Source organism: Pomacea canaliculata, linkage group LG1 (genome assembly GCF_003073045.1).
Source record: "Pomacea canaliculata isolate SZHN2017 linkage group LG1, ASM307304v1, whole genome shotgun sequence".
Lineage (NCBI taxonomy): Eukaryota > Metazoa > Mollusca > Gastropoda > Architaenioglossa > Ampullariidae > Pomacea > Pomacea canaliculata.
The window spans coordinates 1,239,313-1,263,515 of record NC_037590.1 but is presented as its reverse complement, the minus strand read 5'-3'; the positions used below and the strand labels follow the sequence as shown (position 1 = coordinate 1,263,515).

The 24,203-nt window shown below is 37.1% G+C and overlaps 2 protein-coding genes and 1 long non-coding RNA gene across 4 annotated transcripts in view; 1 reads left to right on the top strand and 2 right to left on the bottom strand.

Moving 5' to 3' along the window:
- The window catches only part of LOC112558065, a 3,032-nt gene extending 1,600 nt beyond the window's left edge, over positions 1-1,432 (top strand). Inside the window, exons 3-4 of the mRNA XM_025228257.1 lie at positions 135-353; positions 545-1,432. Of these exons, the coding sequence (XP_025084042.1) occupies positions 135-353; positions 545-627 (302 nt within the window). The 3' untranslated portion in view covers positions 628-1,432. The remainder of the gene's footprint in view (positions 1-134; positions 354-544) is intronic.
- A 2,288-nt stretch (positions 1,433-3,720) lies between these two features.
- On the bottom strand, positions 3,721-11,272 carry LOC112558056. The gene is made up of 9 exons (XM_025228245.1): positions 11,117-11,272; positions 9,415-9,586; positions 8,946-9,037; positions 8,520-8,582; positions 8,086-8,190; positions 6,862-6,899; positions 6,208-6,329; positions 5,681-5,781; positions 3,721-5,291 (listed from the first exon to the last, which is right to left on the bottom strand). Exons 2-9 carry the CDS (start codon positions 9,486-9,488, stop codon positions 5,161-5,163), a joined length of 726 nt encoding a protein of 241 aa, XP_025084030.1. The 5' UTR covers positions 9,489-9,586; positions 11,117-11,272; the 3' UTR covers positions 3,721-5,160.
- An 8,324-nt stretch (positions 11,273-19,596) lies between these two features.
- LOC112572158 lies at positions 19,597-21,809 on the bottom strand. 2 transcript variants are annotated; one of them, XR_003100952.1, is made up of 3 exons: positions 21,684-21,809; positions 21,082-21,241; positions 19,597-20,568 (listed from the first exon to the last, which is right to left on the bottom strand). It is a non-coding gene; the product is annotated as an uncharacterized LOC112572158 (long non-coding RNA). The 2 variants fall into 2 exon arrangements; XR_003100953.1 differs by having other exon boundaries at positions 19,597-19,756.
- Between the last annotated feature and the right edge of the window lie 2,394 nt (positions 21,810-24,203).

The following is a 24,203-nucleotide window of genomic DNA, read 5'->3' as shown; positions in this document are numbered from 1 at the left end:
TCAGTACAGCTTACACTGGGGTCAGTCTATAATAGTCTATACTGTTGATAAATTGGCCATTGCCTTCTCTAAGGTCATTTAGCTTCCTCAAAACCCATTGACCTCCTCGTCGACTGAAAATACATTTTTTGCAGAGTCCTTGATGACTGTGACAGCTGCTCTCTTCATCCTGGTTATCGTTCTTCTCATTGTCATCCTGGTGCTTGCGACCTGCTTGTGCAACTACGCCATTCCAGTCTACAGAAGTGTCCAAAGACAGCTTTTCATGAGAGCAAACATGTTGGAAGAAAATGAAACTCTACTGAAAGAGACTCGTCAAAACAGGAAGCCAGGCCTGCCGGGGGAAACAAAAGGTAGAGAGGTGTGAAAATAATTGTCAGTGTGTCAGTATCATGTAGACTTCGCAATGTTCTATAGGTGTAGACTCTTGGGTGGAAATGTCAAACCTGTGTATAAATGATGTATAAGTGATGTAGCACTTAATCTTGCACTGGCTGCTAGTAACATACTTTAACCTCAAATACTTTGTAATCGCTCAATTCAGGATTTTGTAGACAGAAGTGGCATAGTGCACAGCCCTCTGCCGCTGCCCTCCCGTGTGTGACCTCCCCACCTGGTGCACCTTAGAGCCGTGTCCGTGTGAAGGTAGGAGGACTGAATACTTGATGACTGCAGGATCGCTCCCATGTGATTGTCAGGTGTTCTCGTCATGCTGCTCACCTGCACGTACTTCCATGGAAACCTGGACCTTTCGTCGGGTTTCCGGCCAGGTGGTAACCGTTGTCTGAGATGAGTTTAGCTGATTCAGAATGGAAGGTGACAATCGCGACATTGGCCCTAAAGGTCGCTAAAGGGAAATAAACTGAGCATGACTGTCAGCCGGCCATGAGCTGACCTCGGTGATGTGCAACGGTAGAAATAAATGTTTCTGATGCTGTGATGTTGTGTACAAGCCAGGTCTTCCTATATACACAAGCGAATGAGATGCTTGTTGTTTACTATGAATGGGTGCTGTGTATTTTACTGTGACAGCTGCGACAAACTGTTTTAATCAAAATAAAAAAGACCATTTTCCGTTGCAAGGAAATTACATCATATTTGCGTGGTCAGTAAGTCACTGATATTAATAACACAGCAAGTCTACACATTCGGCTACTCACCTGTCTCACAACACCCAGGGACAGTCGACTGCTATAAATAGAGCTGATGTCACGCAGTGTAGATGTAACGGGCGTAGAGAGAGCAGCCACGTGGAGACATCTACACTGTGGTGTCACCAGTCTTAGGACATGTCCATGGTTGTTGCTATTATCAGCAGCACTAGACACAACAAATGTTCTAGTCAACATTTGGCTGACATATTTTTAACTTAGGGCCTGAGGTTTACATCAGCGCTGAGTAGAACGAGCAAGAATAACAATGGACGCTGCTATCTGTGTGTGTGTGTTCATATGTGTGTTCATATAAGTGTGTGTGAGAGAGAGAGAAGTGGGTGTGTGTACTGATGCCGTCCTGGTGCAGTTGTGATTTTTCTTGTTACTGGTAATAGAATAGCAGAAGCGATGTGTCGGCACATGTTAACATGCAATCTTTGAACATCAGGAAATAGTATATCACGAACACATTCACAAGACTTCCCATTAACTTTACCAGATCAGAATATGCTGGCTTTACTTTGCTGCCCCGGGCCTCCATGGTAAAGGTTCCAAAAATACTCTCCCCCTTTTAAAAATGAGATATAAAACTACATTTCTATTCGTTATCATTTGATTATTTTCAAGTATCATATTTGCACTACGTTTAATCTGATTATATTTAAAAATTAATCATTGGCAATAGACCTTTAAAAGTTCCCAGTTGATTTCTCTTAGTTAAAAAAATAACAACGAAGCAGGATTTGAACTGACGATCAGCACATGTCCTGAGTGGTGAGTTCACAAAAGAGTCCAAAAGACATTACATATATATATATAAATGAGAGAATTAGGACATGGTCATCTTGTCGAGTGAACGGTCAATGTATGCTTCCATGTATCCATCCTGCAGCCTTGTGTGCAACAGTTTGTCACAGTTCAAGGTTTCAGACAAGGTTCACACCCGAGATTACAAAGTTTACTTACGCATTCTTTAATTTCTTTGAATCCTTGAAATGTGCACTGAAAACAAGGACCCCGGCCTCTTGGTGTGACTCCTGACAACAGTCCACCCAATGCTAGCTACTGGTCCATCTTCATCCCCACCCCACCTGTGTTTTTCCCGCTATTGGCTGCTTCTCTACACATCTTCCGCTGCACAGTTCGAACCTCACAGTTCTTGTTCTCTCATTACTCCTTGCCTTTGTCATCAGTCGATCATTGGTCATTAGTCCTGTTATTTATCCTCCCGTCTTTCGCCTGTTGTCCATGTCTCGCTCGTTGACTAAAAGCAGCTTCTTACGAGTATATATATATACTGTATATATGTGTTGTATACACATCGCGCGTTTGTTGCTGTTGTCAGCCGATTGTTTACTTGTGATGAAAGAAGAAAAGTGTTCACACACGAATTATAATTTACTGTTTGTCTTCTATGTGAACGTGTTAAATAGAGCACAAAACCCAGCGAAGATGAAAGCATTTCAGCTGACAAAGTGCGTACGTACGATAGGTTATAATATGTAATACATGTACGGCTATAATATGTAATAGATGGTTATGTGTAATATTGTATATAGATATAATGTAATGCATGAAATTATCCTTAGAACAAAAGTTAGAAGTGCTTTCTCGGTATGAGAAGGAACCCTACAGCCAACTGTTACAGTGATGGTGGTGAACAAAGATCGGGTGACCAATAATGTGACCACTTTAACTTGTAAAAACCTGTTTTACTTTACGTGAATTTGTAAACGGATTACTCGCATTTTGAAAGCTGTAATTAAAAAAAATGTTTTCACTTAATGCACTCTGCACATAATTTCTTTCGTGTTAACAAGAACCTTCATAAAAATAATAGGCTTAATAATAAAATAAAAATATAAAAATAACACGGTTCTGATTTTTCTTAGAGAACCGCCATGAAGAAATCAGTAGAAGAAATTTGTAGATCGAACTTTCGAACTAATTTTTTTTTTTCAAATGTCTGGTAATTAATTTGCTTGTTGTGAGTTAGACACTCTCCCGTTTTTGCAAAACTTACATTTAGTAAATCCTGTATCTATCGCTTAATTTGAAAAAAGAACACTTTTCTGTCGTTCCCTCTATTGTTAACCTGGCTTCACAGCAGGATGGAGACACGAAGTATTCCCTTCCCCAGGTGAGGTTCCCTGGATACGTGTCAGTGTGAAGGTTTGGTATTCACAGCAGCTCCCAATTAACACCTTGGGCTAAAATAGTTTCTGCTGTCACAGTACGACTGTGATCCTTCAGAAACAGCAACATTTGCACAAGTGACTAGCTATCAAGTGCTTCAGACACTCTAGCAGAAAATTAGCGACATGCAGCTGGTCACAATTTCTTCCCTTCAGTTTCAAATAATTAAGAAATGTTTCCCTCAAAATAAACTATTATTTAAGTTTATATTAAAAAAAATATTCTTGCTCATTTTGGAGATGATATAGCCAACCTGATATATCAAGTTGTGCTAGACTTTTTATCCTCCATCTTGCATGTGAATAAAGTAAATGCAAATTAAACCAAACTATTACTATTATATCCATTTAAAGACAGAAACCAACACCGCTCAAATTTAATGATAAATTTATTTCCAGAGAGCATGTTTAGCATGAGTAAATGAAAGGTCATCTCTCACAAAATGCAATCAGCTCGATCATACACATTATTAAAAAAGATATGTAGTAATCAAATAAAACTCTCAGAACACACACTCAGACCGCTGTACTATTGTAGAGGGTCAACTGGTGTTTATTATCATGCATATAATAATTCAATACCAGAGGAGTCCATATAAATGCAACAACTTTTTTTTTTTATTTCCGATGAGTGCTTAAACTTTGAAAACAGTAATAGCACAGTTTAGAGTTTCAGACCTTTAAAACCTGTGGCAGGCAACTGTCATGGCCTTCCTAACTTACCTCTCCTCTAGCAATTACTGGGATTTTAACTAGCTATTTGATTTGACCAGTCCTACAATTGCATAAACAGGTAAAGAGTGTAGCGTCAAAGCTTTGTACTTCTGCAAACAATTGGCAAATCATTCCCCTGTTAAAATAAGAGGCAAGCAAAAGTTTCCACTAAAACTCTGTAGCATCTTCATGATGCTATTTTTTCCCAAAAGATAATACCTGCAAAAGGCAGTAACAAACAAAATCCAAATAATGCAATATTTTTCAGAAAAAAATGTATGCAAAAGGCAGCAGTAATCACAAAATACAGATGTGTTTTGATTTTTGCTTGAATTTTGAACACATTTCCAACGACTGTTAAATATTGTAAAATATTAACAGCTGCACCTTGATTTCCATGTTTATTTGGCACCCTAAATTTATTGTGATATAATAAACATGCACCTCCAGCCAAATTGTCTATTACACAAATAGAATTATATACCGGTTTGGGCTGACACTATGATATAAAATATACATGAATTAAGTTTGGTGAGAAAGTAATCACCTCTAATAACAAAAATCAGATAAATACAAACAGGACTGGAACATCTGAACTCTAAATTTAAAATGTGACAAAAATTGATTGTCTGGAAATAATTTATGATTAACAGTATAAAATGAAGAACGCCTGAAATGAAGATTGTAAAAAAATCAACATCTTTAAGTGGATGTGTTCCTCTTATGTCATTATGTTCCACAGGTGTATATAAACAATAAATTGAAATTAAAAACTCTTAAAAAATTCTAGATAATGAAATGAAGAGGTGTTGAAGTGTTTCAAAAGGTGTTTGATCCCTAGTCATAGGTACCAAGAGTAAAGATGGCAAGATTACAGTTGATTGCTGCAAATTGTGCATAAGCAAATACTTTGCTTTACCATTCGGGAAGTTGTCTGCCAAAGACAAACAGGCATGGACAATTTAACAGTAACTTTCTAAAGTTCCTGCAAGGGCACCAAAAAGCTTCAAAAGTAAATTGTTTTTAAAAAGCATGTGTGTGTGTGTGCATGTATGCACATTTACAATTTGCACAAGAACAAAACAAGTGTTAGTTCTCTAAGGGAAAGGCATGTATTTGCCAAAGGGCTCCAGCCAGAAGATTTGCTGTTGTACTTTCTTGACTTTCTGTTTCATATCTTCCCAGAACGAGGATCTGGTGTACCCTCCTTCAGTTATGACTAGCGACTCTGCCAAAAAGAAACCACGTTGACAGTGATAATCATCATATGCACTCATTATTTTCAGTCATAAAATGATCTCAATTTACAACCCATGTCCAAATTTAATAGAACTAGGGTTTAGAACAAATTACTATTTCACATTCACAACAGATTATTGTAACAAAGGTTACATTATTTTTTTTTTTAGAAACATGTTACTTTAATGTTGAAATAGCATACACACAAATGCCTCCATGTGAGTATATATATGTATACATATTTGCTGTTTATATTCAGGTGTTTATATCATGCAGGCATTTGTTGATTCCAGATATAAGCATCCACTTTTACTTACAAGTAAACATTTAGTTTCGAAGTTCAAGTTACCAAAGAAAGATGATTATTAACAAACTGACCCATGTGAAAACCAGCCCTCTGCACAAACTCCAAGGGTTCCCTCAGTTTTTCAGACTCCTGCTTCACATCCAGTTCAAAGTCCTTCTGCTTCAGTATCTCCCTGTAAAAACATTCGGCCATTCTAAATGCAATAACAGACAAAATATGTTCAAATGAAGGACCAGCAGATTGAGGCTGTCCTTTGTTATTTCAGCCATGCAACTTCTGAATGTGACTGTGAGCAAATGAAGCTGTTTGGTGGATGTGGATATGTTGTGGTATTGTTTTGTGCTTTCATATTAAGTTGCCCTCTGGCATAAATAAATATATCTATCTTATCAAATGCTTTTACAACTTATCATCATGAAATATATTAATTGTAAAACATGTATTGAAAGCCATACTATTGTAAAATTTGTAATGCTTTGTAAAGAGGGTATACCAGTCACCAGCTGGTGTGTCATGTAGAGTGTTGTGTCCTTGGAAGGTATGCAATCTAATGTGTCCTGTGGATAGATGCAATCTGATGTGTTAGGGGTAACTTTACCTGAGAGTCTGTAAGGTTTCCTGTGAACTTAGAGTGATCGTGATAAAGATGGACTTGTAGGGATTACTGTTGTGGTCCTTGGGGCGGCCCTCCCATTTCACGATGTTGTGCTTGTTGCCATTCTGTTTAACAGACAATACGTTTAACAAGTCATGAAAGTGTACTCTTGTCTTGAGAACTGACATGGTTTGACTGGAAGAGAATGATTCCTGTTTCTTTAAATTTCATCACTTTTTGCATTGGGTTGATTGGGAAAACTTCCCATATTTCCATTTTGGCTGCTTATTTGGTAGCTACTTATCATGAAACTATATCTGCTGTGACAACAATATGATGCTGATTTGTTGGGGTTTTTTTAAGAAGTTTTTAATTCTTTACCTCTTCCTCCACTTGGTTAAGGCAAGATATGAAAAAATTGAAGTGTGATGGACATAAAAAGTAAATGAATTCATCATTGATCTACCATTTATCAGCATTCAAGAACTATTCTTATATGATGAAAAGTAAGTCAAAGTACCCCTTTGTGACACTGTATATCACCCAAAACTTATCTATATAATGACAATCTTTGTAATTTTGAAGAATATGTTGCCAGTAGCTCTTTTTGCATTATTTATAATTGACAATTAATAAAAAGTAGAAGAAAATACATACTGGTGCAAATAGCTGGGATGATGACATTGAGTGGGTATCTACGGGAAAAAACCCAAAAAAAAACAAATAATGATAAATCATTCCTTCTTAACCATTATTTTTCACAAAAGCAAAAGTAAAGACAGGCTAAGGTCATGGCCAAAGGAGTTGTAAAGGTCTAGACCTGGCAAAATACTCCTTCCAGCTTTTGACATTCCTGATAAGTCAGATTCCCAATACCACCCTGTGAGCAAGAATAGTTTTCTATCACAGGCCCAAGCAAGCCTCCAGGCAGAACAGTCTCCTCTGAAGCGCAGCACAAATCTCTCCATCACAGAGGGTATGTTTAAACAGCAATAATAACAACTGACTGAACATCATTCATATCATGTAAGTTGACTTACGACTGTGTATATAAAATTATGATAAGTATTAGGTACAAACATGTCATTGTCATATCTGTATTTGTGCATATATAATTCTTATACAAATGAGAGTGATGTTCCTTTGCCTAACTGGCTGGTGGCGACTAGATCTTTGTCGTTTTGTTTTGTCCATGGATCTACGTCGAGTTTTAGCATATTTTATCAAAATGATGTTTGTTGTGCCGTTCTAATCTGTTCTGGATTGTTCTTCACTGCTTGTGCTGCATCATTTCTTCCAATCAACACTTTCATCCACTAACGATTTAATTCTGTGTCCTGTTCTTCACTTCCATCTTGATTTGGGATTTTGACTTAACAAATTTATGAACCTTCTTTATTAACACTTAAACTTTTCCGACGTTGTAAACCATGTTACATTTCATTGCTTGACTGATGGACCATGCAGGTTGCTACAAGTAAAGTTTAGATCTTCGATCTTCGATCTCTGCACCTCAGCGATGTCGTCTGGTGATGAGTTTCGTGTCATCCTGCATCTTGCTCTGTCCGTGTTTCTGGTCTGTTGTTGTGTTCGCTTCGTCAGTGCCAGAACTGTGCTGTTTTCAAATGTGTTGCCCTTAAACGTTTTTACAGACTTTTCTTAGATAGATTGTAAAGCACCTTGAGTCTGGCAGATGCTGGAGAAACATGCCATACAAATGTACTCATTATTATTATTACATGTACTGCAGGTCTATATAGCTGTTTTTGTGTCCGTGCACAAAAAATTCTGAAAATGGCCATTCTGGTCGCACAAGAAACTAGATATAACTCTGGTACCTGGCTATATTTGTGAGTATTTGTAAAAATATAAAAAAACAACCTGATATGACACTGGCCCAGTCAGAAGCAACCTCTGGCACACAATTAAGCAAGGCATCAATGGCCGATGGTGGGCCAAGTACCAACACTGGTAAAGCGCGGGTAGCTGTAGAAACACATGAATGAATGGACAGGCACACAAGTGTATGTGTACACACAATGTTTTCATACTGTGTGACTAACCATTATCTTATCTTCATTTAAATGAATGTTTCTGCACAAACCATTTCCTATAGTACTGACTGATTTACATCTTGTGCTGCAAGTTTGGTGCACAGTGTTCCTCTTTTCCTACCCTGAAGAGACTGCATTAGTTCTCTGAAGTGACATCAGTGACAAGAATGAAGTCACCCAAAATCCTAGTCAGCCTGCTTCTCTTTTCACTGCCTTTCATTTGATTTCTCGTAGTTACCAATATATATATATATTTTTTACCTTTCATGGGAACAACATGTGTGTAGGCTGCAATATAAGAATCCTGATGTTTCAGCACTCGGCCTACACAGTGAACAGAGAAGATCAAAGACATTGTTGCACATAGTACATTACATGATATTAAGTTTATGCAAAAAAAGAAAATTATGTTATGAATCCAGAATTTAACAGATTTTCTCTATGAATTATGAAAATGCTTCTGAACAGATAGTTGTGCAATACATGTGTGCAGCTTCCCTCTCTGTGTGACCAACAGTTAACAATGGCTGACATTACAGTGTTAGAAATAGTCTCACAGTAATGTATTCAAGTATCTAACATAAAAGGCTTTCAAAGACTTTCATTCAAAAACTGCTTAAGACTTTACCAAAGGACACTGGAGTACATTTATGCTTATGCAGCAGTTCCACTATTTAGCATACTCACGGATGGCTCCTTTTCGTGTCAGAGAACCAGATTTTTCGGTCTCTCGGTCCAAAGATCGCAAAGCTAGTCCACCATTGCCATCAAGCTGCATTCTTAAACAAGGTACAACAAATTACAAGAGATATAATAAGGCAGATCATGGCTGCATTTATTTCTTCCATTTTCTATTGTATAATTTGTATTGGAATAATTTGAATGTAATTGATAAAATATAAAATGAAAAATGCAAGTATGTGAAAGAAGCCGGGTATGATTGCTGACTGAAATAGTCAAGAAATGACTACTGTTTTTCAGTAACAGAAATAGTCTGAATATTCCAAGTATTCTGTGGCTTTTAGAGACAAATGTACATCTAAGCAACTCAAATACCCACTGTGTATTTTGTAAAGGGGAAAGTTACTTGCACCCAGAAAACTCTCTCCATCAGAAGAAAATGCTATAGGCTGACATGCATGGACAGCTTACTCACTTGTCAGTGCTGGGGATAGCACCATGCTGGTCGTACAGAAGCTTGCCAGTGGCTCTGTCAACTTTCGTACCCATCCACTGTCTTTGCTCAACTTCCTGCAGTAGCAGGATGTCGCCATCATACACTGTCAGTGCATCACTGCCTGGCGTCTGCCATCTCAGTCATGTTTGCCCTTGAGAAAATGGCATGAAAAAGAAACAGTCCATGCTCGTTTTAACTGATGCATTACACCTATTAGGATATCACATCTACTAAAATGACAAGAATAAGACATAAAACCAGAACAAACTTAACAGCTTTCATTCCTTGTTCAGAGTAAGGAACCATAAACTTTTACAAAAAATAGTTGAAATGCTAAAACGACAGTTCATGTACATTTTTATTGCTGAGTAATCAATTCCAATTTCCATCCCTCTAATAACAGATAATTTACATGTTAGACCATATGCTGAAACATTTTGGTATTCAGTTCAAAATAATGCTTGTTTTTAAAAACTGAATCTTGATCAGCATCTCACAAGCAAGAACATGTATTTTGTCGACGGAGTGCTTGTTTGGGGCAGCCTGTACAGCTCCTTTTGTCCTCCCCCACCTCGCCCCCCCTTTCTGGCCATCTGCATGGTTGCAGAGGATTGATACAAGTGATCCATGGTGACATATTACCCAGGATTTGTGTTATATACATAGGCGACAATATGTTGTGCGTGCACCATGCTCACTGCGCATAAACGGGGATCAAATCCATTCCTATATTCTCTGAGTGTGGGAGAAGTAACCACTTCACTGTGTAGATGCTCTTGGTCCACTGTCAAGTGGCTCAATACTGTGAAATACCTATTTGTGGTAAAGTGTAGGAGATGAAGCCACTGCATCATGTAGATGTTTTGGTCTGCCTTCATGGTTCACACACCTCAAGATCTCCCTCCTTTCCCTTCATATTTTCCTTATTTTGAGCGCGTGGGAGAAGTACCATTGTGCTATGTAGGTCGTTTGTTGGTGTCCGATAAAGTGGCTCATTATTCCTTGAAATTCCTTTTCCCTCCCCTTCGTCATTTGTCGAATTAGGCATTAGAAGAGGTAGTTGAAAGGTATTTGTGGTGCAGGAGTTAGGTATGTGAATAAATACATTTTAAATTACATACCTCATCAATAATGGAATAATAATTAGCAAATGAAAGCAGTTGTGCAACACGGAGCAGACATGATCAGAGTTGAGAAAGCCATCAATACAGAGCCTGAACAAAACAAGCGAAGAGAACACCAATTTTGGAAAAGCAGCAGGTCTTTTGTGGATTGCAAGGTCGGCTAAGTGGGTGTGTAGGAGATGAAAGAAAAAAAAAAACCCACAAATGATTAGTATTAGACTAGATAGCACATCTTACAAGTACGAAGCTAAGAACTGCCCCAGTGGTAAGTCTCTTTGGGAACATCCATCCTCTTCCCTGGAACAACAAAGAGGAACAGACTGTTCGGGCACTAGCTAGGGTTTCAGGAAACCACGACTAAGTGAGGGTCTGACCAAAAGTGTGATAGCATTATCCTTGTAAAAAAGCAGATCAGTCCGGGCTACATACTAGAGACTGGCAACAAAGCAAGATAAGATGGAAAAGTGACTAAATCACTTATTTTCATTGGTTTCTATTACTTTGACTATGCTGACTGGTTTACAATGTTGACAAGTCAATCACACTAAAAAACCTACCTCACAAAAAAAACGCTTGTTGGAGAGTGTGCTGGGATTAATTTCAGGTATATCTCACATCTGTAGACAGGAAAAATAAGACTTAAAACGTTTTGTGTATGATGATGCGCATGTGCACGATGCATAGTATTTGTATTATCAACATTCAGTCTTAACACATAATTTTGTAAAGTAAAATGATATGCATTAAAGATATGTTACGCATGTAAATAAATATGAGCATACAGTCATGATATTAGCAAACAACAGGCAAGAAACAACAACCACACACACACCAAGTGCTGATAAAGCTGCCGATCTTGGGGTAAACAAAAATGCGCGCTCCACAAATACAAAATTTTAGTTTTTAACCGAGAACAAAGCAAACTCAACACCACGCAAGCAAACCACTTACAAATCTTTGAATTTCTTCAACCAAACACAGAGAACCAAGGAAGACCTCCTTCAGACACTGTACTGCACTCATCTGTTTTGACACATAAGAGATCAGTTAACAGCAGCATCTAACATACTTATTAATAGCTGCTATTAATAAAATCCTCATATAACGTAATCAAATCTGCCAAGAAAACCAAGCATATAAAGGAATTTCAAAATTTATTTAACTTTGTTCATCTCTCACAAGTTCACAATTCACCCACAACATCCTTCATGTCCTCATTTCCCATGACCTACAACTTGAAGCACGCGTGGCAACCCAAAAAACACACCAAAACGCTGAAGAACAGGTTCTAAAGCACGAAGCAGGCCGCAAGCTAAAGCCCAAGCAGGCACCCCTTACGAAGCCATTTTGGGGATAGCTGTCGCAGACTACCACTGTTACGGTTCACACGGCAAGCAGGAAAAGCACGGTTGCTTTGGAAAAGTTTCGTGCTTTTGGCTTCTCGTACCAGCCCCAACTCCCCAACCAGATCCACCGCTATACACTGATGTGGAACAGGGTTACCGCACCATGGATGATCAGGGATCCCCGAAACAAGCAGGTGCCAAGAAAAAGGAGCCTTAAAAGGCAACCCAAACCTTTTCATGCATTCGAAAAGGACCTAAAGTGACAGTCATCAACTGCTTAAGATAATTTTCTCATTGCTGTGGTCGGAAAACTGCTCATTGTATTTATTTATGACAATCCTCTGTGAGTCTTCTCTATGTTCTCAATTATACACGTATTTTCCCAACATCATTACCCCCCAGTGCAATTCACAGCCCAAAATAATCAAAGAGTTAATTTTGATGCCTGTCTGCCATATTTAGATTAGATCAAAGACAACTGTTCATCAACCAAAACCAAAAGTGCATCTCCTTAGGAACCTCCGCTGCTTGATAACATACACGTTAATGTCGTCCAAGTTTTCGTAGGAAATCTAAGTGGATATAATAGGGCGATGAAACCTGAAAGCCATTCTTTGGTGTAATTACAAAAGTCAGTTCACGTGTCTCTCTCTCGCACACACACTCTAATGGGGAAGAGAGAGATAGAAATAGAGCTATGCACAGTAGTACTAGAAGAGTCAAAGTTCAAGAAAGAGTAAGTTTCTTAAAGAACTTTTTGAAAAAAAAGAGCGTTGTTTTTTGCGAGAGCCGGCCATACGGAAGGGCAACTAGTGTTGTACAGATGTGTAGACCAAACATTTTCTTGTGACTACAAGGAATGCCAAGGATTGGAGGATCAGATGAGGAATGAAAAGAGTGTGATCCTAATGCTAAACCAAAGATGGAATGAGTCGAACTGTCAAGCATTACAGCCCATTTATTTTTAACCTTGAGATATTATTTAAGCATTCTTCCCCCGTATTACACATACATGTAACACATGCAAACATATACATAAACAGCATATGATATTACTAATACACATAAGATTAAGATTACAAAATGACAAAGCACATCCATCTACTATTAAGCAAAAGTTTCATTGAATGAAATTCAATATCTTTTTGTCACCCGTACAAGGCTTTACCAATACTAAACAATACAATTTCTTTACACAACGCTAATTCCTCTAAATGATTCTGGTGTTTAATGTTCCATAGCATACATGTACAGAATTGTGCAGGCTTATTTAACGAAATAAACATAATTTTGAATTCACATTCAACACTTTAATTTCTTCCTGTAATCTATCAATGTCTGACTGGATCTTGTTATTCTTTTCTTGTCTTTGGCTAACAACGCATGTTGTTAGATCTTTCAATAAGTGAAAACGTTTTTGCTCTTTCAGCCTGGACTATGTCTTCAGCAGTTCCAGAGGGGTCGGTTCTTCGGCACTGGTGGTCTTTAGCCTTTTTGTGATATTACCAGCTCGATCTCCTAATCTCTTTCTGTGGACCCTGCTATTTCTTCTTGTTTCTTCTGCTGCTTCTGCTCGAGAGACGGATGCCGGTAAGCGTTTCATACCTGTGCCATAGACTAGAAGCGGATAATCATCAGTGGTTTGGAGATTCTCAACATTTTCCACCTTACCCACTGTCGAATATATCAAGAATTACTCTGCGGTGCTTTTAGTGCAGTCTGACTAATATTGTCAGCTACGTTTCTTTTTGTGAATGAAAATCCTCTTTCACTTAGCTTGACACATGAGAGCAGGATTAACTGTTTGACAACGACCAGCAACACCTGAAACTCTGCTTTTCCAGCAAGGCATCATAAAACCAACTATCAGTCTTTGTGTCATAGGGTCAAAAGCGCTTACTACCACACTCACCTGCATAACTGTCAAGAATTACGGAACTCTGACAATTTACCTCTGTCACAGTCACATCATCAAACCTTTTCAGACCTTGGCGATAAACAAACCTGTTTTCATTTTTTGTATTATTTGTCTTTTTTCCCCCATGGTCTTTTGGTTTATAAGAAAGTTATGTTTCTTCACTAGGTGTACTTCAGGGAGATTTATCCTTGCAATTTTGAACAACTTGCTTTCAAAAAAAAAAAAAAAATTTTTTCCCTTTGTTTCTGCATTTCAGTACTGAAGGCCATGAGAGTTCCATCGTTTACTGATGGACTGTTTCTTAGCTACAGCCAGTGAGAACTATTCACCCGAAGGCCAATGTGCGATCTGCTCAGGATTGACATGGTTAGAACTGTTGCATTATATCAACCTCACAAGTTGGAGGGCCAGTTTCACATTTATTAAGTAAATTTGAACTTGATAAATTTGTGCATCAGATTTTCATAATGTCATGTGAAGTCTAAACAAAGCGAAGGGAAGAGAGGCTGATCGCTTGGTATTTATCTCAAAAAAAGGTTCGAAGCTTATACTTGGCAATTAACTAAAGGAAGCCAGACGAGCATGAAAGCAAAGGGGTAGATAAGACTCCACTTTTACAATATCAAAGATTTGTTCTTTGGCATTATTTTTTCTCCATTTGCAGCTGGTTGACAAAATTTTTCCAAGATGAAGCATAACAATTGCTTTTCAGCAACGAATTGTTTTCAAGCCATCGGTGAGCACAGAACTTTGGCTGGAAAAAGATGTGGACCAGTACTTTTAATAATTATCTTTCTGGCTGGGCTGTCTCTGAACAAGATATAAGCAGAGTAAAAAGACTTCAAAGCTCCCATTTAGAGCCTGCGCACCACGTGCCTAATGCATATGTGCATAAGCATGGATCCACAAGCTTGCCACATTTAACCAAACCAACATTGATGGTAATCATGTCGTTATTAATTTTCTCAAGAAGGTTTAGTTTACAGAAGGTCCATCCATAGAGAAATTTGAAGTAAATTAGCTTGCTTGAAGTTTGATTCGCTAATTACCTTACTGAACTTTTGTTGAAGGTCTATGGCCGCGGAATGACCCAAAATTCCGAGGGTCAGGTAATGAGTCCTTACAGCATTTGTCAGTATACTCCATATTCTTTGTGCTTGGTGGGTGTGACGAACATTGTTGATGGAAATCCAGCTGTTTAGTTGAGTCTTATGGTTAGAAGATTCATCAAACAAAAAGACATACTCAGCGACGAATTTTACACAGTCCAGAAGCAATTTCGAAAAGTGAGGAGCAAGCCCAAATGAAGTTAGATAACTGGCTTTTGTTTGACGCACTTAAATTCTGCAGCTACTTGGCTGTCTGGGAACATAAGTCGAAACAGTTCAGCAGACTTTTCAGCAGATCTGAAACTGTCAGTGTGATTCCACATCTTGAGAGTCCACAGGATCTCTGCCTTCAATCGTTCATTGCTCATCACGAAACCTATTCAAAGAAAACATTTAAGTTACCATTATGTCTGTAAACATTATGTTCTGTCTGAATAAAAGACAGGTTTTCAAAAAGCAATGAATTAATGACATGATAATATAAATAATACTAACTAAGTTAAAGTATAAAGATGGCAGCATAGTTGAAATGAAAGTTATTTTCAGCTAACTGATTTAGCTTTAATGTTAAATTGTTTGATTTTAAAAATCCAAAAAATAATGTATTTGCTGGGTAAAATAGGATAATAAAGCATACATTATAATTATACTTTCTTTTAATCTTTCCTGATCAGATGCCAAAAATTCAGATCAATTTTCTGCAGCAAAGCTGTAGTAAGATTCGTGATTGTATAAAACTCTATTTGTAGTTCGAATCATGAGAAAATGAAACATCTTCAACTTTTTATTTAAATAATTCTTTGCTAGTTTACTGATCTTTAAGCTATTGGCTTCACCGTAAATTAGACGATAGGCTTAATAAAGGTGGAAAAAAAAACCGCAAAATGTTATGCACGCTTTAATTTAATGTGTTTTCTCTGGGGAAAGTACCCACATCGTTAACAGAATAAATGAATCGCTAAAGATTAAATATAATTTAACTTACTGGACACACTTGCAGAGCTGGTCGGTGCCGTTCTGATTTGAGCGGGCTGTGGATGTTCTCGATGACGAAAGTAATCAGTTACACAAAAGCGCGCATCTTTCAGAAATACTTTTATTTGCCTTTGGTGTTTTCGGTAACCATGTCTGTATTTCAGAACACTTCGCCCATTGATGAAAGATTCAGAGATATTTTTTGCTGGATTGAGAGCAGCACAATTCGTGCCAAATGTTATGCTCAGTCTTTTATTAACCAATCTTTATACTTTTGTCTTCTTTAGCCACTTCTCCTGAAAAGAGCACTTCCCCGCATCTTTGCAAAATTGTTAAGCAGACAAAGAAATGTGGTCGACACGACGAGAGTGAACTCGCGAAAAGGCCGAAACGGACGTTCCGCCGCGAGCGAGACTGGTTAGTCATGTGATTAAAATAGCAATGCAGCGAAAAATCGTCGGTATTTTGCGCCAAAGTTACTCCGGAAATAAATTTGTGTAATTATTTATTTAATCGATAAAAAAGGACTTAAAAAAGGGTCACAGAGAAATGTAAGGACCTTTGTGAGAATTTGAAAGGACCGCATGGCAAAAATAAAAGACTTAAAATTTTTGGCGAAAATTCAATATAAAGGACGTTAAAAGGACTTGCAAAGGGAACCCCTGTGTTGAAGCTAGTTTTTGGCTAATTTTATTTATATTTATTGAAAAAACACCATAAATAAGATAGCATCATATATAAAAGATAACACAACTGGTGTCAAATGTATATTATATCTCCACAAATTTTCTTTAGACTACCCCTAACAAGTTTTCTTTCAAGTACTTGCACAGTTACCACTGTCAATGGCAGTACCTTCTTCACGTTTCATCCTTCTCTGCATTTTCTGAGGACTCTTGGAAAATGTCTCTCTCTCTTTTTTCGCATCGACTGAGATGGGTGAACTATCAGAGTCAGGTCTTCCATGACACAAGTACCAGTTTGACTGCTTCAGTAGATTGCAGGTCCAGAAGTATCAATATCAATCTGTAAGGAGCTTGTAAACGTCAAGTAATTGTCTTCCTGATCACTGAGTTAATAATGAGCCCTCAAGCCATAAAAAAAGGATTTGCAGGGCGAAATGAAACGAATGGGGAAATAACCATATAAAGATTTGATTTACAGAAATTTACAACTCTTATATAGATTCTCTACTCTTTTTTCACTTTCATCATATATTTGCATAATAATTGAGTGCATTCTAATAATCTCACTGAAATAAAAAAGTGGGCCAAAACATGGGCCAAATCCATCATGGTGCATTACAACATTTCCTACTCTGAGCTTAATTTCATATGGTATAGGATCTAATTCTATGATCATCATTAAGGAAATATAAAAAAATCGCTAAGGAAAAATGGAGACTTTCTAAATACTAAAATTTATCTTAAGTTCACATTTGTTTATTTCACTATATGCTTGTAGGTATAATTTTAGTCTTCAAAGTGGTCAAAGACAGCCAGATTATAAAAGCAAAGTAATGATTTAGTACTTCAGAGAGTCCAAAGTACCTGTAACCATACTACATATTGTATATTTTTAGAAGTATGTCTAAAAGCATTCTGTTGTAGCTGGTAGTAGAAGGGTTGTACTACAGCTTCGAGAAAAAAAAATGCTTAAACTATATATAGACATTATGTGTGCTTCTAAAAAGACCTTGTAAATACAAAAAGAGATGTTATATGTACATAGAAGAGTAACATCTTAGAAAGCACAAGATAAGCTGTTAGAAAGCATACAAAAACATAACACACTGAGTTATGTATTTCACAAACCAGAGACTATCTGTACACTTATGTTTACACATACAAGCCATTGGGACAATCATCAGTCTCAGATATGACCATTTCCCAAACAAAAAAATATATAAACTATCACTAAAATATCAATTTTCTAGTTCCCTACCCCTACATAATTGCAAAAAAAATAAGTTCTGAAGTTCCTCAGTTTGTAGGGACTGCTCTCCCAACTTTTAACCCCCTAACTCTGCCCCTAGTTCAACATCAATCCCATCCACTACTATCTACACGTATTCTTAATCCAAGTCTAGTCTAAGTCTTTATTCTCACCCTTAGAACTAACATAAATCCAATCCCCACTCATCATTGTCCCTGGTTTATGGTAAAACATACACACGCACACAATGTAAATGCATTCATTACACTAATACACACAAATGTTTGGGCCTACACAACCAACAAATAACCAGCATTTTCTAACGCTCACATTCTCATGTGGCCTGCTTATATAAACACACACACACACAAGAAATAAGAAATTTTTTTTAATATAATACCAAAGTGATTTCCAGTAAGCTATGATTACTACAAACAGGGGACTGCCCATGTATTGGTGTCCTGATATAGTGCAACTGTATTGATGCAAAAGTTGTGGGGCTGTCAGCACATTTGCTGAATGGTTTGTATGTGATGAACAAGCGGAATTGTGAGAGGATAGTGTGAAATCTTTTAAAGAAAAAAATATAGCAAGTTGTAGAAGGGGTAGTCTAGGAAGTGCAAATACCTATATAGGCGATCTCGTGCCAGCTCTTCCTTCTAGAAGAGACAGCCGCCCAGATAAGCTACATGTGGAAAGTGTGAATTGTGTCTTCCCAGCAAGGTTTGGTAACAATTTTGAGTCCATCTTCATTTGAAGTGTTGGAAACTGGGTTCTCATTGAAGACGTAATTCAAGTCAAAATAAGTTTTGAGGGCTTTGAAAAAGACCTTGTTTAATATATTGTAACATGGTTAAATAGGTACTTTGGTGGGGTAGTCAGAGACTGGAGCTACACAGGCAAGAGTCAAATATCACTGGCTACATAAAAGGACTACTGGACAAGAGCCAGTGCTGCCAAAACTTACCTAAGATCACCCATCCCCCAACCTACAAGTGGCGCCTATTATGTTGTGAACCAAAGTGAGCATCAATCCCTGAAAGTGGAATGTATGTGTTTCTGTCAGAACATTGATTCTAAAGCAATAACATTAATCCCTCGTAGAAATCTGTCTGGACGTCAATGATAGTGATTGGGGCATTTAAAGCTTCATTCCTGCATCTGCAGCAACTGTCTTCAATTTAGTGAGCAAAACTTCATTACTTAAAACCCTAAACAACTGTGATTGACTTCGAAAGTTCAAATTAGTTTTCACTCTCTAGCTTGGACTGTTTATTCCAAGAGGAAAAAATGCAGTACTAGTTTATAACTGACTCACAACTGTTTAAGTTTTTTGAGATTGTAACCGGCACTAACGTATTTTGTGTCACATGTGGCATTGTGTGCCGAGCTTAAATTTTGATCTCTGTAGTCTACATTATTCAATGTAGATTATTGTCTCTTTTGTGCATGTTGAAGAGTGAATTTCATTTAGGTTTGGAACTGGGTCAGAGATTGTGGGGTGTTTGTTTTTAATCTTTTTTTTTTACGTTCTGAATATATTTGTGTATACCTATATTAAGGTACAAGAAAAGAATATGCAAATACTTGAGTGAGTGTGTGAGTGAATATGGCACACATGTGCGTCCTTGACAGTTTATGCATACAAAACCAGGGACAGTGTTCAGTCTCACAGTGTTACTGTTTGTGTGAAAACAATATTGGTTCATTCCTGCTTTGCTGCATTACAGATGCCTGTGTGGGTAATGGTGCACAAATCGATACTGTGATACCAATTACACAATCATAAACTCTGAGAATTAAAAGCTAATAAAAAAATAAGAATCAAAAGTACTTCAAATATTATCAACATGAGACATACCAAACATGTTGTGCAAAGGCCACCACAGACTGAGAAGCTGCAATGGGGTGTTGCTGAAAAACCAAGTCCTGGTTATAGTTACATAATATCAGCAAGAAAAGTATATTGAAAGTCCCATGTCTCAACTAGCAAAACTTGAAACTCAGGCCAGTTGAAGATATTAGAAACGTTCTTTAAGTATGTCCTACTCATTTTTTCCTAAGCTTTAACCAATCACCCTTTTTGGAGTAAATACAGGTTTTTTCAAGACCTTGTAAATGTGGTAAGTCTAAACTAAATTCTAGATTCAACTAACATCTAAGCCACAAATAGTCATAGGCAAGGGTATTCATCAAGCTCATCAAATTCCTTTCAATTCCTTTTTGTCTTCGATTGAGCTTTCCAGAAGTTAAAGGATGCTCTGTCCTGTAATATGTGCTATAAATATGGTATATTTACTGAACATTTTGGCAATATTTGCTGCTCTTGAGCACAACACATACAGTTTTCAACTGTTTACAGGTGTGACTTATGAGAGAAAACTCTGATCAATGACATGCCTTAAATCATTAGGATACAAAGTTGTCAAGATGTATTAGATATTCAGAAAAATACCAGAAAGAAGGCCATAAGGCAATAATTTGGAAACAATAAATTACTAGTTTTGAAGAACGTTCTAATATCTTGCGATAGATAAGGAAATATTTATATTTCTGGAGACATTATAGGACATACCCTTTCTGCATGGTATGAAATGTTTAAAAGGATCATCACTGGCAGAAAAAAATGAGAAGTTAGGAGTGTGGATAGGTGAAACCTTCACCCAGCGAGAATCATCCCGGCTTTTTAAATTCTCCCTCCGTATTACTTCTTCTTCTGGTAGTTCCTTGTAGCCAGGATCAGGGGGAAGGGAGGGGAAAAATATGCACATTAAAAATGCTTAGTTCCAAAGAGGGACAATAAAATTCACAATACAGTGAACTAACAGAATTTATGCTTTCATATCAGTATATATAACTACTGTATTTACAGGCTAATGAACTTGATTTAGCAATGGTGACAAAAATAATGAAAACTACCACTACTTTTAAATAAAAAATGAAGGCTTTTATAGAATACCCAATGCATTCATGCTGATGTAGTTGGGATAGAAGTTTTCTAAACTAGCTGAATAAATAATAAAGTAGCAACGACAAAAACTGAAAGAATTTTAAAATAAGAGGCGGAGGAAACGTTAACTACAGACATAATTAAGATTGCACTGTTCCCTGAATGTGTGTGCTCTTGATAGACATATCATAAGAAAAATATCTTAAAGAAAAGTACACTGATCGATTCACATGCTAAGACTTTCATACCTGGACAGCAAAATGACATTGCATTATCTCTTGCCACTTACTGGAATTACAGTAGCGGTGGTTCTGACGAAACTGCTCAAACTCTTGCAGAAGGCAATCGTACCGCATCTCAAGTGTGTGTAACTCTCAAAATTGTTTGTTCATTTCTTTAAAGATGTCTCCCAGGCATTTCTCTGCATGCTTAATGCGTTCATCCTCCAGCTATGTTGTGGTATGTCCGAGGAGTGTATGCACACACCACACACATAGATCTAAGTTCAACATAATATGCTATGATCGTGTGCAAGCTAAAGAGCTAGCCTATATAAGGTCTCAAAGTAAACTATTTCTTCAGAAAAAGATTCAATCTTGTTTTAAATCATTTTCAAGCATCAGCATAATAAAAGGGACAAAGGTGATTTTGTTCAGATATTTCATAATGGAAATAAGATTGTAATACCGAGTCCACCTCTTGTTTATTCAAATTACATAAGCCTGTCATTTGAAAACCATAACCTAAAGGGATAAAGCACTAGAGAAAATTCCAAATAAGGTGGAAAGCTATACCAGAATTTTACACAAAGCATCTTTTTTTTTTTTAAATCTATGTTTGTCACAAGTTCTTCCAGATCACTAGAGACTATGAAATCAAAGCTAACTTTACCTTCAGTTTCTCTGTTTCTAGCTCTTTAATCTTGTCAAATAACGTTCAGTCTTCTTCACAGCCAGTCCTAGTCTGTTTTCGATAGTGTTCCTTTATCGCGCTCCAGTATACAAAACACACGGCGATAGCATCTGCAGTTTGATCATATTTAAAGGTGCAACTGTAGTACTGCTAATGCATTAAATTTTATGCTGGCATAGCCGACTGAGCAAGCTGACTAGACCCATCACAAAGGGAATAAATGAAAGTGAATCATCACCTGATCTCTTTCTGCACGTCCTTCAATCATCAAGAAGTTTTGAAGATTTGCCATCTGGTCGCAAAGCCCCTTGTTAGTGTCTTCAAGGTTCTAATCATGGTCTCCAAGACCATATCCAACCTCACGTATGGAAATTCTGCAGCATCAGACTAACCCCCCTAACACTAATAAGACTTCTTAAATATATAAAAATATGTAAATATTAAATATCACATTACAGTTCTGCAAGACTGCGTATTTTTAAATCTAATAAATCATTTTAAGAAGTCGTTGTCCGTTGTCACAATATCTTTCATTAGTTGACAAGGAATAGATCATAGATTTGTCTTGTAGCCGGATTGGGCCAGGTGCATGGTAAAGCGGTTACTATGCGTCATCCTTGGTTTATAGATATGCTACTGATTTTTCTTTTCTGAACTAATGCCACCTTAAGAGCTATGTAGCTCACTTCATTCTGCACAGGTTATTGATGCCAGTCTACTATGTCTTCTGCATAAAGTTTTTCAAAAAATGTGGTATTGCTTGTTTACTTTCTGTAGGTCTCACTATATTTACTGTTTCCTTCCAACTGTCTTAAGATTTTATTTTCACTGTTCAAGTTTAGGTTTTAAAAATATTTTATTTTTCAGTATTCAAGTCAAATTTAAAACATTTTTAATTCTGCTAGTCTTTATTATAAATGCTTCTTTGCTCTTCATTTATCTCTTAACATCTTACGTGCCTTGTTGTTTACCATTGCAGTATCTAAAGTTTCCCCTGTGTTTAAATGTTAGCAGTATTGATTTACCAGCAAGGGTAAACCTGTTTATCTCAATTTCTCAATATCAAAAGCATTTTCTTGTTTTAGCTGGCATGACAGCAATCAAGACTTCACAGCAAGAGGCAGTTATAAAGAAAGGGTGAAAAAACAAGACCCACAGGTGATACAATAAACATCAACTAACAATATATGAACCAACAAAATTACAAATAGGACAAATAAAAGGGTAAGTAATATATTAAAAAAGGTGTGCTGGTGGCCTAAAAGGACATCATGAAGCCAAAGGCGGTAAACAAAACCAAAACTTCCTTCTGATGGTAAAGTCCTACCATCTTTAAAAAAGACAAATAGTTAATTTACAGCTCTAATACTCTCTTGGCTAAGCTAATATAGTGTCTATTAGCACTAGGTGACAAGTATCATTATTACTTTAATAGCAGGGATGCCCAACCTACGGTCCGCGGCCATATCCGGCCACACAAACTTCTGCCCACAGTGCAAAGAAATTGGCATTGTTAGTAATAAATAAAAAAAACGAAAAAAAAAACGAAAAAAAAGGGAAGAAGAAGTATATTCCCTAACGTTATGGGCTAGTGGCGGTCACTCAATCTTTTTTTTGATGGACGCACATACGATTCCAGTGCTCCAACTTGGTGTCTCTACGATGCAGGCCGACAGTCAAAAGTTCATGGCTGGGCCTTCGAGTAAACGAACTTCAAATATCTCACTATTCTACTACATAATTATATGGTAAGTACAGTAACTTGATTTCTAATAAGAATGTGTATCTGCTCTATTTTTTTTCTTTTTTTGATTTTTGCGCGTGAAGCACGGCCCGCTGACACGCCATGTCGGAAATGTGTATGAGCCCGCAGGCCCGAAAAAGTTGGGCATTCCACTGCTTTATAGTATTATCTTCATCCTAGACACCAGTTATGTTATTACTTTATAATGCTTTCATTTTAATGCGGTGGTGGAATTACCGAGTGCTATAATGTTTCATCCCTACAGGTATAAACATGCTTGAAACATTTGCTTCTAAAAGGGATAGGAAATGTGAAACATCCTGTACCTCTTTTACGACTGCTAGGAAGATAGCTGGCTGTTCTCGTGGGTCGCCTGGCTGTTATGGTCTCTGTTGTAGTCGCAGCGACATGTTGCGTTCCCGTTCAAACTTTTGCTGTTTAAAGATAAAACCAACCAAATATTTTTTGTAAATTACATACTTTTTATCTCATTAGTCAAATGCCACTTTTAAAATAATTGTATGTAAAACAGAATTTTAAAATGCTCCATGTCGGCAGCTTTGATTAGTGTCAAATTATGAGACTAAAAAAAGTAGTTTGGTGTTATTTTCTTACTTTCACCCTTTAGTGAATTTGTCAGGTTAAGAGAAAATATCAATTAAAAAAGATTACATTAGCGAAACAAAGGAAATTGTACAGAAAAATTGTTTTTGATCATTATAATGGTCCTCATGCAGAAAACCATGGCCAATGAA

Coding starts and splice junctions, on each gene's coding strand:
- LOC112558056 (XM_025228245.1), bottom strand. CDS start 9,488: ATGGGTACGAAAGTTGACAGAGCCACTGGCAAGCTTCTGTACGACCAG. Junction 9,038..9,414: donor GCTATCCCCAGCACTGACAA/GTGAGTAAGCTG, acceptor ACCTTGTTTAAG/AATGCAGCTTGATGGCAATG. Junction 8,191..8,519: donor ACATGTTGTTCCCATGAAAG/GTAAAAAATATA, acceptor GTGTTTCTACAG/CTACCCGCGCTTTACCAGTG.